This window comes from Trematomus bernacchii, unplaced genomic scaffold (genome assembly GCF_902827165.1).
Source record: "Trematomus bernacchii unplaced genomic scaffold, fTreBer1.1, whole genome shotgun sequence".
Taxonomy (NCBI): Eukaryota; Metazoa; Chordata; class Actinopteri; order Perciformes; family Nototheniidae; genus Trematomus; species Trematomus bernacchii.
The window spans coordinates 1,148,211-1,166,375 of NW_022987668.1; the positions used below are offsets into that span (position 1 = coordinate 1,148,211).

General features: G+C 40.9%; 1 protein-coding gene across 6 annotated transcripts; it reads left to right on the forward strand.

Moving 5' to 3' along the window:
* Positions 1-6,009: 6,009 nt before the first annotated feature.
* LOC117487258 (protein FAM161A-like) lies at positions 6,010-17,039 on the forward strand. 6 transcript variants are annotated; one of them, XM_034135945.1, is made up of 7 exons: positions 6,010-6,234; positions 8,037-8,559; positions 8,653-8,828; positions 9,687-9,888; positions 13,613-13,884; positions 14,859-15,023; positions 15,849-17,039. In XM_034135945.1, exons 4-7 carry the CDS (start codon positions 9,781-9,783, stop codon positions 16,591-16,593), a joined length of 1,290 nt encoding a protein of 429 aa, XP_033991836.1. In that variant the 5' UTR covers positions 6,010-6,234; positions 8,037-8,559; positions 8,653-8,828; positions 9,687-9,780; the 3' UTR covers positions 16,594-17,039. The 6 variants fall into 6 exon arrangements, with proteins under 6 accessions (XP_033991836.1, XP_033991837.1, XP_033991839.1 ...); XM_034135946.1 differs by having other exon boundaries at positions 9,690-9,888; XM_034135948.1 differs by lacking the exon at positions 8,653-8,828 and having other exon boundaries at positions 8,037-8,210; positions 8,488-8,559.
* Positions 17,040-18,165: the final 1,126 nt, after the last annotated feature.

The window sequence follows — 18,165 nt, forward strand, 5'->3', positions numbered from 1 at the left end:
AGTATTACGGCTTCCACAGATGACATTTTTTTATGGATTTTTTGTCAAAGCACTTAAGATATTCATTGCTATCGGGATGTTAAGAGCATTCCATGGAATATAATAAAAAGTGTATCTCGAGCCGGTTTCTCAAACTTACCTACCCTACCTTTAAACACAGACAGTGGCAGAACTTCAGTGTTAGTATTATTAGATCTCAGTGCTGCGTTTGACACTGTTGACCACAACATATTACTAGACCGACTGGAAAACTGGGTGGGACTTTCGGCAACAGTTCTAAATTGGTTTGAATCCTACTTAAAGGACAGAAACAACTTTGTTTCTATAGGTAAATACACATCTGAGTTGACAAATATGACATGTGGGGTTCCTCAAGGCTCCATCTTGGGGCCTCTTCTCTTTAACATCTACATGCTACCACTGGCTCAGATAATGAAAAACAACAAAATAAGTTACCATAGTTATGCGGATGACACACAAATTTACATAACCATTTCACCAGGAGACTATGCTCCAATTCAAACACTGAGTAAGTGCATTGAACAAATCAATGACTGGATGTGTCAGAACTTTCTCCAATTAAACAAAGATAAAACTGAGGTAATGGTTTTTGGAGCCAAGGCAGAACGTATAAAAGTTAGCGCTGAGCTTCAGTCTGCAATGTTTAAAACAACAGATAGAGCCAGAAATCTAGGTGTAGTCATGGACTCTGACCTGAGTTTCAACAGTCACATTAAAACAGTTACTAAATCAGCCTACTATCACCTAAAGAACATATCTAGGATTAAAAGACTAATGTCACAGCAGGGTTTGGAAAAACGTGTCCATGCTTTTATCTTCAGTAGACTCGACTACTGTAATGGTGTCTTTACAGGTCTCACAAAAAAATCCATGAGAAAGCTGCAGCTAATTCAGAACGCCGCTGCTCGAGTCCTCACTAACACTAAGAAAGTGGATCACATCACTCCTGTTCTGAAGTCTTTACACTGGCTTCCTGTGTGTCAAAGAATATATTTCAAAATACTGCTGCTGGTTTATAAAGCTTTGAATGGTTTAGGCCCAAAATACATTTCTGACCTACTGCTAAATTATGAACCATCCAGATCTCTCAGGTCTTCAGGGACTGGTCAGCTTTCTGTCCCAGAGTCAGAACTAAACATGGAGAAGCAGCATTCAGTTATTATGCTCCAAATATCTGGAACAAACTCCCAGAAACCTGCAGGTCCGCTGCAACTGCGATATATATCAAATGCACCCTATAGGACTCATCATTGCAAACTGTATAGCCTAACTGGATGGTCCTCACTTACTATGCGTAGGATGCAACATTGGTTTTTATTAATGTATAAAGCCATTTTAGCCATCTCAGAACCAGTGCCTGGATACGGTTCCAGGTACCTGCCGTGCGGACTGAGGGTGGAAAAAGGAGTCTTTTCCATGATGGTCCTTGGTCTTGGAATGACCTTCAATCAAGCCTCAAACTGAGGGCACTTGTCCCAATAGCCTCTTTTAAATTGAAGTTGTCTGAGGTCCTTACCACCAGCTGCTCTTGCAGTAATAAGTAGTACCTTTCTTACTGTCCCAAATGTGCACAATGTAGTAACTGCTTTTTCGTCTTTTGTTTTCTTAGTTGTGTTCTCTGTATTTTATATGTCTGTGTTATGTGTAACATTGCTGCCTTCTTGGCCAGGTCAGCATTGTACATTTTATAATGTGTTTCTTAATGCTCTTAATGTCTTTCATTTTTGTAAAGCACTTTGAATTGCCTTGTGTTGAAAGGTGCTATATAAATAAACGTGCCTTGCCTTAAGACAACTGGGTACTAATGATGTTTCAAAACAAGTGAAGCAAGAAACCTGCACTGTTTTTTAGCTAATGCTTGACATACAGGTGTTATAACATCTGTGTTAGGCTCAACCTTTTTACATGCAGTCCTTAACTGTCTGTGTTCAAAGAAAGGGCATTTATTATTTTCTCTGTTTCTCAGGAAAAGAAAGCATATGTGTGGTTTCTCTGATTCATGTTGGGTCGTTTATGAAGCAACTCACTTTTTACTTTGTCTTTACTCAGAAACGCATGTTAGGTTTCAGTCTGACAGTTTGTTGATTTGAAGCTGCGTGTCGTTGCCCACTTCCTTTTCCGTCCGTGTAGTATCTGACGGTAAAACACACCACAGAGCCTCTACTCTACAGAGCACCTACTGCTTAATTATAGGGAAATATATTAATAGATCAATGATAAATGCTTTTAAAATGATGTTATTTAGGTGTTTAAGCACTAAAAATATAAAAAGTATAATATACAGCCATGTAAAAGTACAAAAAAGACTGTATAACAGAGCCTTTGATTGGACTATTTGAATCATCATTTTAAAGCAGATAGAAAAAAGTTTGATTTCTCATCTTGTCTCAAACATCTAACAACGCTATAATTCCTGGTGGCCAGTAGATAAAAAAGAGTACGCAAGCCAGACACCGTACACTTCTGTGTGTGACAGAGTAATATTCTAGTTGTGCGTCGGTGCAGACTCTGTGGCTCTTGGCGGTCGAATCACAGCATGAACAAAACGGTCAGATTGTGTTTTATTTAGAGATTAGAGGCAGAGATGAGAGGAGCTGGAAACAACATCAAGGTCGTTTTGTCAAGAGCCACACACACACACACACGCACACACACACACACACACACACAAACCCCCCCCACACACACCCACACACACACACACACCCCCCACACCCACCCCCACACACACACACCCACCCACACACACACACACACACACACCCACACACACACACACACAACACACACACACACACACACACACACACACACACCCCCCCACACACACACACACACCCCCCACACCCACCCCCACCCCCACACACCCACCCACACACACACACACACACACACCCACACACACACACACACACACACCCACACACACACACCCCCCCCACACACACACACACACACTCACACACACACACACACACACACACATTCCCCGAACTATTTTGTATCAAACCGCCACGCCTAATGGGTCACTTCCTGTGCAGCAGTCAGACCAAAGACTCCCCTCTCTCTCTCTCTTTCGTTTTATCACCATGTCTGTGGGTGTGTCTGTGGAGGAACATCACAAGAGGCTCTGCACTGTATAACTTCACATTCACAGTAACAGAGAACATCACACACAGACAAGACAAATTCACCAAGAAGAAGAAACATGTTCTTAATATTGTGTGTTTTCTTCCATTCTACGGTTTTATATTGAAAGCCTTATGGTCTTAAAGAGGACCTATTATGATCCCTTTCTCGGCTATACATTTATTTTGTTTCCCTTCATTTTTCTCATACTGCCTGTGCTGCAGCTCCTCTTTTCACCCTCTGCCTGAAACCAGAGCCCAGTCTTCCCTCATTGGTTAGCTGGCCGGCTCTGTTGTGATTGGTCAACCGCTTAGAGATGTATGTCCTGCGAAAGGGAATGACGCCTCCATTGTTTACTTCAGGAACCAAGTGACATCACTATGTAACACTTGCGATTCTATTGGCTAGTGCTTCAACACATTGTACGTGACAGGCTAAGGGGCGGGACATCTCTAAGCCGTTGACCAATCACAACAGAGCTGACCAGCTAACCAATCAGAGCAGACTGGGCTCTGGTTTCAGACAGAGGGTGAAAAGAGGTGCTGCAGCTCTGATGTGAGAAAAATAAAGGGCTTTTTGAACTTTAAAGCATGGAGACATGTCCCAGTAGAGGCAAAAAATATATACATGACCCTGAAAATGAGCATAATGTGTCCTCTTTAAGGATTCCTGAAAGACTCCATAGCTGTAAACAATTGCATCTGTCTGTGTGTGTTTGTTCAATTAGTGTTTTGGATCCAAAATAAGCATCACAATGATCCCTCGTGTTTATACCAAGCACTGAGTTGTGACTTTGCTTCTGTTCTGCTTATTTGCTTAACTTTTATGACTCATTTTCATAGACTTTACATACATAAAGTACTTGTTGTGTGAGGGGTTGTATGTCCTCCCAGATCATGTTCCTCATATTAATGTGTTTACAATCCATCATAATATTGTCTTGCTGAACTTTTATACCATAATCATTTGGTCTTTTCGTTGCACACACCATCCATCACATGCCTGTCCTGGAGAGAGTTCCCTCCTCTGTTGCTCTTTGGGCCATTAAAGGAGTTTGTATTGAGTCTGGGGATAGAGAGAGTCATTTGCTGCAAAGACAGTGAAGCCTTATGAGGAAAATGTGTGGTTGGTGATATTAGGTCACATAAATAAAAAAGTATAAACCTTTGTGTATTTAAAAAAACAGTTATATAACACAAGAACTGCACTTTAGCTATTTTGTGTGTTTTTTATTATTTCTTCATGTGTATTTTCTCAATGTTTTATATATTTTCTCCAACTACAAGCACAGGTTAACTGCAATTACCCAATACAGTGCTTTTATTATAACATCTCCTTACAAGGATGTAGAGAAAATAAGAAATGCAAGGATTCAAGGCCCACAGTGCAATAGGCCTAACACATATATGTAGAAGAATGGTAAACATGTTCAAAGAAATTGCAGCAATTGAAAGACTGCAATATCACCTTAAAAAGCAGCAAACAGTATTTCTTCCTTTTTTAAGCGTTTTGATGTGCTTAGTTTATGGGAAAACATTAGATTAATTGACACTTTCATGTTTGGAAACTGTGAACTATAGAGATTAATTTGTGATAGAAGTGAGATTCGCACATCACTGCAGGCGTATAAGTTTGTAGTTTAACTCTGGTGAGAATTTTGTTGTTGAGATGCACGAGAAGTGTGTTTGTTCCTCATCTCATTTTACACGTGCTACATTTTATTTGATGACCTTGTTTTCCACGCAATAATCTAAAGAAAGGGAGCTCTGTGTCCTGGCCTGTACTGTATAGCATTTCTATTTTTGAAACAATTGTGTATCAGAGTGGAGAACAGAAAGACACGAAGAAAGATTAGCCAACAATTTGGAAAAGAAGACAAAAAAATAACAAATTTCTCCCATTAAAGTTATGAAAGAAAACATTGTGTGAAGGGAAAACATACTTCAGGGGTGAATCCTAAAGATGAAGACTGTCCTCAAAGCTGCCCTCTCATTTGCTTTCGTGATCATTATCTCTCTCTGATGTGGATCCACAAACCCAAATTCCAGCTGGGCTATATTTGTCCTCTGAGGGCTTGAAAAAAGGCATGCTGGGAAATGTGGAAAAGAGTCATTGAAGCAGAGATAAATCAGAAATTACAAACACTTCCTCCAAAAAAAAAAAAAATCAGGAATGCCTGTACCCTTCACAGATAAGATCAACACTATATAATCAGTTACCTTCAAACACCCAAAGAAATGTTCCCAGTCTGCGTTTCTGTTCCTGACGAGACTGCAATTATATTATCTGAGGTCTTTACTGCCTGTCTGTCATAGAATTGACTTTAAAATGCTAATGTGTAAAGCACTGAATGGTTTAGTGCCAAAATCAGTCTGTCTTCAGTAAAACAGTGGTTGAAGAAGAATTCAAATCCTTACGTCACTGTAAAAATACTCCATTACAAGTAAAAGTGCTGCCATGAGAATAGTACTTTAGTAAATGCATTTATGATCAGGAGATTATACTAAAAGTATTAGGAGTAAACAATACTTGTTTGTGACATACATATTTTAAAATATCTGAGTATTTACAAGAAAATGCGGGAAATGTGACGTTATGGTTAGGATTCATATCTGAGAAAATGCACAGTGTCTCCATTAGATCTAGGGGCAAAACACTTCTGACGTCCTGCAGTAAACACAAACACACTCCCAGGTGAATGGAAATCATGACGAAAGTGCAAATGCTGCACTGAACAATCTATTCCTTGTACGCCCAGATAAAAACACAACATTGAACCTATCATAGCATCCCATGACATTTGTCTGTAGGGCGGTGGCCAAGTTTGTCTGAGTCTTATATTTAGGTTGCCATCAGCCTCTCATTCACAGCAGTAACAGAGGTGGTTTGAGGAACCGTAATGAGCAGGGCTTGTTGACGAGAGGGTGGAGTATCCCTCTGGAAAACAAACAGGTTGTGAAGTGGTGCTGTGTGAGGAAGAGGGAGGCTAGCAGACGAGAGCCTCTCCACGTCTGGGTCTTCCTGTCGAGGGTTAATCGAGTCTGTCTGGGCCCACATGGGTTTCTTAAAAGCAGGCACTTCACGGTGAGTGAGTCCACCTACTTATGTTTCTGTCTAATCATATGCAACTTGTGTATGTGAGGTGAGGTGAGGTGAGGTGAGGTGCGTTGAAGGGGATTTCCTCCTTGACACTTACTCTGCTTCACGGATACGTTGTGGTTCTCTGGAACAGCTATGACGTTTGAAAGACTCAGTGACAAGTTTCCTTTCACTTTGCACTAAATGACCTTTAGTGAGTTTTTCCCACACAGAGAATAATGAGAGCATTGTATGTGAGAAGTTTGATAATCTGTTCATAACAAGAACAAGCTCTGCAGTTAAATAACATTTCTGTTTAAAGGCCTAAATCTACAGTGGCCGACAGGTGCAAACGGGCTACAATATTCCCAAAACACTTACATTAGGAGAACCGGGCTTCAGTTTAAAAAACACAAATGTGCCAAAACACATCTTTGTGTTCAACAACTTGAAGAAACATGCGCAGAGTTTACTAAAAGCTCTGCATACAGTACAGGAAAAGCTGCAAATGTAATACAATAATAATATATAATAATATAATTAAATGATATGTTGGATGTTCTACCAACAGTCCTAATTATTTGCCATGGAGAAAATAATAGTTGTAGCTAAAATCAAATAGTTGTGTGCTGCTATATCAATATTCTGAATATCATAATGAGAGACAGGAATATTGTAATATCAATCTGCATGCATCAGATCCAGAGTGATTCAGGATGAAATCACTGATGCTTCAGTCTGAACCCACAGAGAGGCAGAGCTGTGATGATGTTTACTCTGCCCCACTCTGAGGAACACTGCCACCATTCATCCAGCGCCAGCACACTGAAGGGCTGCTGGAAGACTGGACACACACACAAGTGCACAGTATATGGCAGTGTGTGTAGTCTTCTTACAGTTTATTTATTTATCAAGCAACCAAACTAATTGATTGATGCGCGGCGGTGAGTTTTCTGCACCTTTCCACAGAGTCTGAGTTGCGTTACTGACTGTGTGTGAGTCATGCTGGTCACCCTTCAGAGGTGCATGCTGGGATATGCATCCTGATCAGGGTTGGGCGGGTTACTTTAAAATGTTATTATTAATATGTAAAAACCTAGTAACCTAATCTGAGTATCACAAAATGCAACCTGATTACATGCTGTTACTTTTGCCTTAGAAGAAACAACAATAAGAACTTTTACTTAATTATGTAAGACAGCAGAACAATTTAACCTTAGAAAAGAAGAAACTAAGATATTAAGGATTACAAATGATCTTATATCAATGGGAAAACCTTTCATTAAGCTAAAATATTTTTTTTTGTTCTAATGTTGGTCCTTGGGCCACAATAATCAATAAGTGAAAATCTGATAATGTGACCTAGAGATGACCCTTTTCTACCAGTGACCCTCAACAGGTAGAGTCAACAGGTAACACACACACACACACACACACACACACACACACACACACACACACACACACACACACACACACACACACACACACACACACACACACACACAATGTGGCAGAAAAGTTGACAAGAGCGAGGTGTTCTGAGAACTACAGGAAGTCTAAAACAAGAGACACATGATGCCAGAAATTGCAACACAAGACGGGTAAAACCCTGCTGTAAAACCACTAAACACATTCTTTAAAATATCTCAACTTACAGTTAAAATGGATTTACTTCATGACCGATTCTCAAAATGATCATAACATCCCACATTTATGCACATACTGTAGTGATGAAATTAAAGGAAGTGTCATGTGATTTACTTCAAATAAACAAACGACTAAACTAACCTCTTGTTGCCTTACAGCTCTGGAAACAGAAGAGAAAAGTGCAGCAGCGCCACCTTGTGGACAGATGTGGTGTTACGTGAAATGAAAGGCTGAGATATCTTTTTGAATTTATGACATTGATGCCATGCGGATCATGAACACATAGGATTGATCTACGAAAGGAAGAGTTGATCCAATGTGACTGCTTTTAAGTGGGTGGTCCGGATACACTTATCTAAAGAGATTATTTTTGTGTTTGTACAATTATCTTGTTCTTTGTGCCGCTAAGATCCAAAAATAGCAAATCTAAAATTGCTGATATTGAAGGAAATCAAAAAAGTTGACCTTTTAAGCTTTGACACAATCCTCAGGGTAAAATCAAATACAAATGTAACTATATATTATACCAGCATTTCCATGGATTTTCCGCTATAGCAATGGTTCCTCACTTAAGGAACTTAACTCTTCTTGTTCTTCCTATTCTTGCAGGTCTTAGTGAGATGGAGGGAGGTGAAATGGAGGCAGACAGGAGACAGATGGGGAGAGGTGCTGTAACAGAAGGTGAGGACATGAAGACTTGTACTAATGTTAATGAGAAACTTAAGTAAACCAATTAACACACAGACGGCTACGATGTGTTTCCTCGCTCTGCAGCCTCGTCTATCAATCCCCCAAAATATTCCCTGCTGGAAGCTTTCCAATGAAGCCACTTGGGGAAAATAAGCAGTGCAAATGGACACTGATTGAAGTCACTTTGGATAAATGGGTCAGCTGATTGAAACATAATGTGACACTGATCAATAATAACGATGATCTGCTGCAGGACAGAGGTGAGCAGAGATCATTGTGATTACTGTAAAGGCTCTCCATCCTCCCTGCAACTGCTATAAACAAACACAAATCAGCCCCTTTAGAAGTGGCCATTCAGGTTTTGAGCTGCATTTACAGGCTTCCTGGAAACTATACTAATAAAAAGAATGCAATAATGGATGCATTAGTATATACATTATACACTTTTATGGGGGACATTCAGATTGTTTTTACATGCTGCTCTTATTTTTTAGCCACCAGCTGCCGCATGATATGAAATAAGGTTATTGTTCAACCCCTAAAGTGGGAGCTGCTGGTGTTAAAAAGTAATTAGTGATATATAACATGTATATTTATTATATGGAAGACTATATTCATATTTGCACAGTTAAAAACGTTGTTAGAACTTTAACTGAGAGGCATTTTCTCTGTCATTCAACTTTTTTACAAGCTTTTTTTTTGTAGCTTAATTCCTCCTTGGGTTGCTTTGATGCCGTTCAGCTTCTTCCAGCTTTAGTTGTTTTAGTCTTTTCATTACTTTACCCTCACTCCTGCTGACCTTCTTGCAAACAGCAGCAGGTGCAGCATGCCGTGTATCAGGCCTCAGTATTTAGGAAAGTTAATCTGTAAATCAGATTGGGTTCCTCTCCTCAGACAAATATCTGACTTTAAATCATGTCTTCAAGTGAAAATCCACCGCACCATATGGACCATCTGCCCCCCCCCCCCCCCCCGACGACGACTGTAAAATCACGACTCCTCCTGACGCTAAGCGGATAAAGCTTCAGTCTGTGCGTGTGTGTGTGCGTGTGCGTGTGTGTGTGTGTGTTGCTGAGGTTTTTTCTAATCTATTTTTGCGTCCTGCTCTATTTGTTTAGCAGGTCAGTGCAGAGCGAGGCCACCGAGGACACACTGCTCTGCTTCAGGCAGGTTGCGAGCTTTCTGTTTTTATTCTGTGAATAAGGAGAAAGAATGGCGGCGATGTTTCGATCATCCTCTCTGGAAAACACTAAAGAAATGTCTCTGTTCGAACGGGAAAAAGACAATTACTTTGTCACAGATGAGGACTGTCGCAGTGAGGTGAGGCTTTCAAAACTACATGATTACTTTAGTACATTTTTGAAAAACATCCTGCTAAAATGGAAAGCGCTACAAGACTTTTGCAAGATTTGTAGTTAAGCAAGCTCAAGATTCAAAAATACGTTATTGTTATTATACAGTATGTCCCAGCAGGCTCCTCTAACAATGCAACATTAATGTACATAGGACATAAAACAATAGAAATAGTGCGAGATTATAAGAAAATATAAGAGAATATTGCAAGTCAAAAATGTGCAAGTTAATGTAGAAATAAGTAAACTATATACTACAAAAAATAAAAACACAACGCTTGAATAAATACAATGAAGTGGAATGAAAAAACTGCTTATTGTAATAATACATATAAATGTGAGCTGTAAACGTATGAATAAACACATGAAGGTGTTCAGCTGATCAAATTGATTTTAACTATGATCTTAACAACTTTTTTCCTACATCAGTGAGTTTTATTGTAGGGCTTATGGGTTGGAGGCAAAATGGGATAGGTGCATGTTTAAGTTACGCTACAATACAGAACAGTTTTATAGTTGAAGGTATACTTTTTATATTATTGCAGTGGTTGAAAGTGATGCAGTATATCATATGTATTACAAGGCACTAGAGACCTTTGTCGTGCAGTTACAGAAATAAAATATGATTTGTTTGATTCTATTCATATCTATTGAAAAGAAAAGACGAGACAGACATCCCCTCGTTTGCTTCCTTTTGTTAACCCACATCCTCATCACAGGTCTCTTGCCTTTTGAGTTCTTTGAAATGCAACCGCACGTGTTGCATGAAATCAATGCAAACAGTGTGATGTAAAAACCCACTGTTTAATTACAGGTTGTCAGTTATTAAAGCTAGAGATTTTCTTTAGCCGTTTACGATTATTTAATACCCCTCCCATTATTAGTCAAGCCATATTCAAAGATGCTCCATTCTGCTTTTTTCAGTTCTCTCTTTCCTCTAGTGGGTCATTTAGCTTTTTGTGCATGTAAATGGTCTGCAAAGGCAAAAATCCCTGTGTTCCCTCCAGAGGGAGTTTCTCTCCCACACACTCCCCCCCTGCTTGAAACGCCTCCATTAGACTCCTTTGTTTACTTCTGTAACATAGTGACATCACTATTTAAAACATGGTTGACCAATCACAACAGAGCCGACCAGCTAATACTGATATACACCTGAACATCAGCAGGAGAGGACTCTTTAAAGTAGAGACACTATACTGATATACACCTGAACATCAGCAGGAGAGGACTCTTTAAAGTAGAGACACTACATACTGATATACACCTGAACATCAGCAGGAGAGGACTCTTTAAAGTAGAGACACTACATACTGATATACACCTGAACATCAGCAGGAGAGGACTCTTTAAAGTAGAGACACTACATACTGATATACACCTGAACATCAGCAGGAGAGGACTCTTTAAAGTAGAGACACTAGTACATACTGATATACACCTGAACATCAGCAGGAGAGGACTCTTTAAAGTAGAGACACTACATACTGATATACACCTGAACATCAGCAGGAGAGGACTCTTTAAAGTAGAGACACTACATACTGATATACACCTGAATATCAGCAGGAGAGGACTCTTTAAAGTAGAGACACTACATACTGATATACACCTGAACATCAGCAGGAGAGGACTCTTAGAGACACTACATACTGATATACTCCTGAACATCAGCAGGAGAGGACTCTTTAAAGTAGAGACACTACATACTGATGTACACCTGAACATCAACAGGAGAGGACTCTTTAAAGTAGAGACACTACATACTGATACACACCTGAACATCAGCAGGAGAGGACTCTTTAAAGTAGAGACACTACATACTGATATACACCTGAACATCAGCAGGAGAGGACTCTTTAAAGTAGAGACACTACATACTGGTGTACACCTGAACATCAGCAGGAGAGGACTCTTTAAAGTAGAGACACTACATACTGATACACACCTGAACATCAGCAGGAGAGGACTCTTTAAAGTAGAGACACTACATACTGATATACACCTGAACATCAGCAGGAGAGGATTCTTTAAAGTAGAGACACTACATACTGATATACACCTGAACATCAGCAGGAGAGGACTCTTTAAAGTAGAGACACTACATACTGATACACACCTGAACATCAACAGGAGAGGACTCTTTAAAGTAGAGACACTACATACTGATATACACCTGAACATCAGCAGGAGAGGACTCTTTAAAGTAGAGACACTTCATACTGATGTACACCTGAACATCAGCAGGAGAGGACTCTTTAAAGTAGAGACACTACATACTGATATACACCTGAACATCAGCAGGAGAGGACTCTTTAAAGTAGAGACACGACATACTGATATACACCTGAACATCAGCAGGAGAGGACTCTTTAAAGTAGAGACAATACATACTGATACACACCTGAACATCAGCAGGAGAGGACTCTTTAAAGTAGAGACACTACATACTGATATACACCTGAACATCAGCAGGAGAGGACTCTTTAAAGTAGAGACACTACATACTGATATACACCTGAACATCAGCAGGAGAGGACTCTTTAAAGTAGAGACACTACATACTGATATACACCGGAACATCAGCAGGAGAGGACTCTTTAAAGTAGAGACACTACATACTGATATACACCTGAACATCAGCAGGAGAGGACTCTTTAAAGTAGAGACACTACATACTGATATACACCTGAACATCAGCAGGAGAGGACTCTTTAAAGTAGAGACACTACATACTGATATACACCTGACCATCAGCAGGAGAGGACTCTTTAAAGTAGAGACACTACATACTGATATACACCTGAACATCAGCAGGAGAGGACTCTTAGAGACACTACATACTGATATACTCCTGAACATCAGCAGGAGAGAACTTTTTAAAGTAGAGACACTACATACTGATATACACCTGAACATCAGCAGGAGAGGACTCTTTAAAGTAGAGACACTACATACTGATATACACCTGAACATCAGCAGGAGAGGACTCTTTAAAGTAGAGACACTACATACTGATGTACACCTGAACATCAGCAGGAGAGGACTCTTAGAGACACTACATACTGATATACTCCTGAACATCAGCAGGAGAGAACTCTTTAAAGTAGAGACACTACATACTGATATACACCTGAACATCAGCAGGAGAGAACTCTTTAAAGTAGAGACACTACATACTGATATACACCTGAACATCAGCAGGAGAGGACTCTTTAAAGTAGAGACACTACATACTGATATGCACCTGAACAAGATATAAATAAGAAAACTCAATATTAAACAGTAAGGTTACAAAAAACAACAAGCAAACACCTTTACGTAAGTCAATACGTGGAAACACTAAATACATATATGAACCTGAAAATGACCAGAACATGTCTTCTTTATCAGTAAGTCTGTTATTTGATTATCCAAATTAGATGTTTACCACAGTGAAAATAAACATTTTCAACTCTAATTGGATGATTACACTAATTAATCCAACAGCAAAGTGTTAATACAGTACTGTTTATTGTTGAGATAACATCTGCAAAATGTCGACAACTTCCTCTTTTTGACTTATTTGTGGGGTGTCTCTGTGAGTTAGTACTTGTCCGCTGCGAGGGTCCAAGGACAGAAGGTTGCTGTTGTCACTGTAAAGCCCTCTGAGACTAATGTAAATATTGATCGATTGATTGTTTCTGACCTTTCAGGAGTTTGATCAGGATTCAGTGTGCAGCGAGGAGGGGAGAGGGGGCCGGAGCGTCCGCAGGTCTCTGTTTGTGGAGATCTACGGTCTGCAAAGGGAGCCGCACATCCACTTCTCAAACCAGGAGTACTACAAGAGGCTGGAGGAGCTGAAGAGCGCACACCTGAAGAACATGGCCGAGCTGGAGAGGATGTACATCGGCCAGCATAGGGAGAGTCCTGCAGAGGAGGAAGAGGATGGAGGAAGAACCAACAGAGAGGACAGACTGTCTATCAGGTTAGACCTTTTTGACTTTTTTAGTCACTTTGGCATTACACGGAAATGTAGCCATTGAGTTGATGTTATGTATAACTACAGAATTAAAAAAAAACTAACTTTTCAAACAAATATAGCCCATTTTAGACACATCCAGAAATATGTTTTCACCTGTTATTTACCAAGAATGATGCTTACTGTGCAGCTTTGTGTCCTGGCCTCAGAGAGGATTTGATATGGGTGGTAATTTCATTAGCAACATTTTAACCTATTGTTACCTGAAGGTGGCACTATTGAGTTGCAATACAGTCGTTGGTGAGCAGACACATCTAAACAGGCATCCATTTGATAATGTGTTTATTAATCCTCCATTTTATGTAATGAGTGTGTTTTTAAGGTCAAAGGTCAAGATGGTGACTCGGCATCAAACACAAAAAATGTACCTATAAAACCTATTTAACAATGTTCAATCTAACACTTTAGAATAGAATAGGGAGGGATGAAACCCTCTTTAATGGTCACACATGCAGAGCACACAGCACACACAGTGAAATTTGGCCTCTGCTTTTAACCCATCCTAGTACAAGGAGTCTAGTACTAGGAGCAGTGGGCAGCTATTGTACAGCGCCCGGGGAGCAATGGGAGTGGGGGGGAAGGGGGGTGTCCGGTGCCTTGCTCAAGGGCACCACGGCAGGGCAGGAGGTGAACTGGGACCTCTCCAAGTAGAAGTCCACACTCCATATTTAGGTCTGGTCGGGGACTTGAACCAGCGACCCTACGGCTCCCAGTCCAAGCCCCTACTGACTGAGCCACTGCCGGACATATATATATATATATATTTAGTACATATTTGATATTTTATTGATGTAATAGTACTTTTCAGGCAGTCTGACCTACAAACAAATGTAGGTCAGACTGCACGAGACTTTGTTTAGGAAGTTATTTTGGAGTCAAGTGGCAGGAGAATTAATGCCTCCTCCTTCCTGATATTCAAGCAGTGGCCCTGTCAGGAAACTCCAGAGGATCAATTCCCAGGAGGAGCTGGACTTCCACGACTCATCGAGTGGTTCGGACCAATCAGAGCTTTACGGAGCGAGCAGCACGGGGGATCTGGAGCTGGAAAATCCCAGAACAGCTGGCCAGGGCCGAACCTTTGAGAGGTTGGTGAAGCAGACGCAGAAAAATCCTCAAATCTGGGGATTCTTAGGGGGAAAACGTAGATTTAGTCCAGTTGCCAGCTCATAGTCCTGTTGAGTACCCCAAAGTTTTATGTAAGAAATGCATAGTCTGGGTCCCCGGCATTAGAAACTGCAGAATGTTAACTTGCATAATGGTTTAGTTATTTAGCATTAATAACCACTATATTAGTAAAAAACTATATGGCAAAAAAATGTCTTGGCCAACTTGACAATATTGGAGAGATTTTGTGGTTAATTGATGATGCTGTATGCATTTCGGACCTTTTAAGGATTGTGAATGGCAGTTTTAACTAGAAAGTGGCCATATATCAACTCCTGGTAGGCTGATTTTGATTGAAGTTTATAAGGACACTTGATCGACTGGATTACCCATCCTCAATAACCCTAAAATCACTTGAATATTGTCCAAATCGGCCAAGACATTTTGAACTTAATTGTGCAAATTGCCCAACATATGCAAGTTAGCATCCGGCAGTTTCTATGTGCTGTGGACCCATACTAAACATTTCTCACATAACACTTTGGTGTACTCAACATTTTGGGGTTTATAAAGCGGGCCAGAAGACCAATAAGAAGATTTGTACTTGTTTATGTTGGTTTTTTTCTGTGTTAAGATTTCCAGATTGATTGCGAGCATTAACCCGTTAACATTGATAGCTTTATTTAAAAGATAAGATAAGATAGTACTAGAAGGGGTGGAAAGTAAATCCTTTCAGTCTTCTGGTTGATACTTTGCTGTCATTTTAGATACATTATCACATTTCACTCTCTTCTCTCTTCTCCCAGAGACTTCCTACTGAGCCCAGAAGAAATGACGACCCAGAAGCAGTTTCGGTTTAAGCCCTCCTGTCTGAAACCAAAGGGGAGAATTTCACGTCCAACCGGGGTCAGGGTCAGGTCCAACTTCAACGTCACCGTGCCCAAACCCTTCCAGATGATGCTGAGAGAGGAGGAGAGGAAGAGGCACAAGGTGCGCACTCGCTCAGAGATCCAGCTGGAGAACACTTTGCTGAAACGGGAGCTTGAGGAGCTCCAAGAGTGCCAGAAAAAGTTCAGGGCGTCACCAGCACCGGCGCACATCCATCAGCCGTTCTACGAAGTGATCAGCCGTCGCCTCAGCCAGCGATCCACCCGCAGCAAAGGAAGCAGAAAGATCACGAACAGGAACCAGATCATTGCCGATGCTTCTCCACAGCCTTTCCATTTCCTGGAGAGGGAGAGGATGAAGAGGGAGGCGAAGATTGTTGCAGAGCTGGGGAACCTGGGGCTGAAAGAGGAACGACAGGCCTTTAAGGCGAGACCCATGCCCAGCTCGGTGTATGGAAGCAAACACAAGGCGAACATCAAGACCACAAGCCACCAGTTTACAGACATCTGCACACATCTGCACACGGAGGGTCAAAGGGACCCAAACTCTGACGCCTCTCCTGACTCCTGTAAGCCTCAGACATGGCCGTCCTCCAAGCCAGTGAAGAAGCAGATAGAGGTTTCCATTGAGATGGTGAAAGGAGAGGGAGTGGTGTCAGATTGACTCGCTTAAAGCCAAAAACATGTAGTGACCTCTGCAGCCAGGGACGGCTGAGCGCGTTAGGACGGACTGTATCACTATCAGAGACTGTGTTCATAAATATAAGACACACAAGGGAAGAAACAAAGAGCTACGTCCAAATAGTTTTTTGTAGATTAGTTTAAGTCTATAACAAAAAAGGTGTTGTCTTCATAAGATATATCTTGGTAAGCTCTTTACTTTGACGGATGGATGTGTTGGGGGGGGGGCAGGTCTCTTCTGCACATAGTGGGCATTATACGTTTTTATTTATTTTGCATGTTGTAGCTGACAAAGTGGAATGACACAATGCACTATTTCCCTAAAGATGGGAGCAATTATTATTGTCTTCTTCTTCTTCTTCTTTCTGTGTATGTAAAATGTGTCAATGTAAAAATGTGTCATTAAAATTATGTACACTTTCCCCCTGATAAAATAAGTCACGTGGGCTCTTTTGTTGGTTATTTTTATGAACTGGTTCGCAATAAATCCTAACATGTAAACTGTTTAATTTATCATAAGTGTATCATGCTCCTCCTTGATCCTAAAACCCACCCATCCCTTTATGCATAATTACGCGCTGACTCGGCAGATTCAGACACAGACACAGACAATCATAACTCCACCTACTGGGACCGAAGCGGCTTCTCCTCTCTGCTATGTACAGTCGGCAGTAGGCTACATCCTCGTATCGGCATCGGTCTCCACTCTTCTTCAAGAGTAAGTGGAAATAAATGCGTGGCTTCACTTGCTTTTCAATTTAGCAAACATCTGGGTATATCCTCACGGTTGATGGCACTTGTTTTAAGTAGTTTTGGGTTTTAAAAATTCGGATAACTGAAATGCAATGTAATTAGTAGTATCTTAGGGAACAATGAAACATAGCTTAGAGGTCCTGGTTTTTTAATAGTCTGTTACTGTAGCTACTTGTGGGTAAGGGTGCGGTCACCGCTCGTAACTTTAAGGGGGGTCGATTTATCGTAAAGCACCTGACACATGATGCTGCTGCTGGATAACAAGTATTGCGTTTGTTATTTTCAGAGAAGCGCAGCAACGTGGGGATGACCATGCAGATCGTGCACCTGTTGATTGTCTCCACATGTAAGTATCTAAACGTTTTTTACTTGCATCGGTATTTCTACACCACCGGGCTTTATAAACGACCACATGGTAAACGCTCGTATAACTGTAGGCTACGCATCTGCCCTTAAGTGACAGCTCCTAGCCTATACCGTAATGATTACAACGTTGTAGGGGTGCTCGTCTCTTATTTACTTGCTTATCGACATGTTTAAAGTAGTTTTCTGCCGGTTCTGCTGGCACGTGTAGTCAGTTTGCTTTGGAATCTTGCTTGGGAATCCCTACGCTGCAACCCAGCTACCCTCACATGAACAGGTGTTATGCCGTAGAAGATTGAAGCCTTGCCGTAGATTGAAGCCCTGTCCGCGGGGACGCGCACAGGTGACGTCATCGCCTGTATTGAGTTTCGCCGAGTTTTCAAAGCTTTTTTCTCTCTTTTGAATGATATATTTCACATCAGATTAAACAGCAAACGGC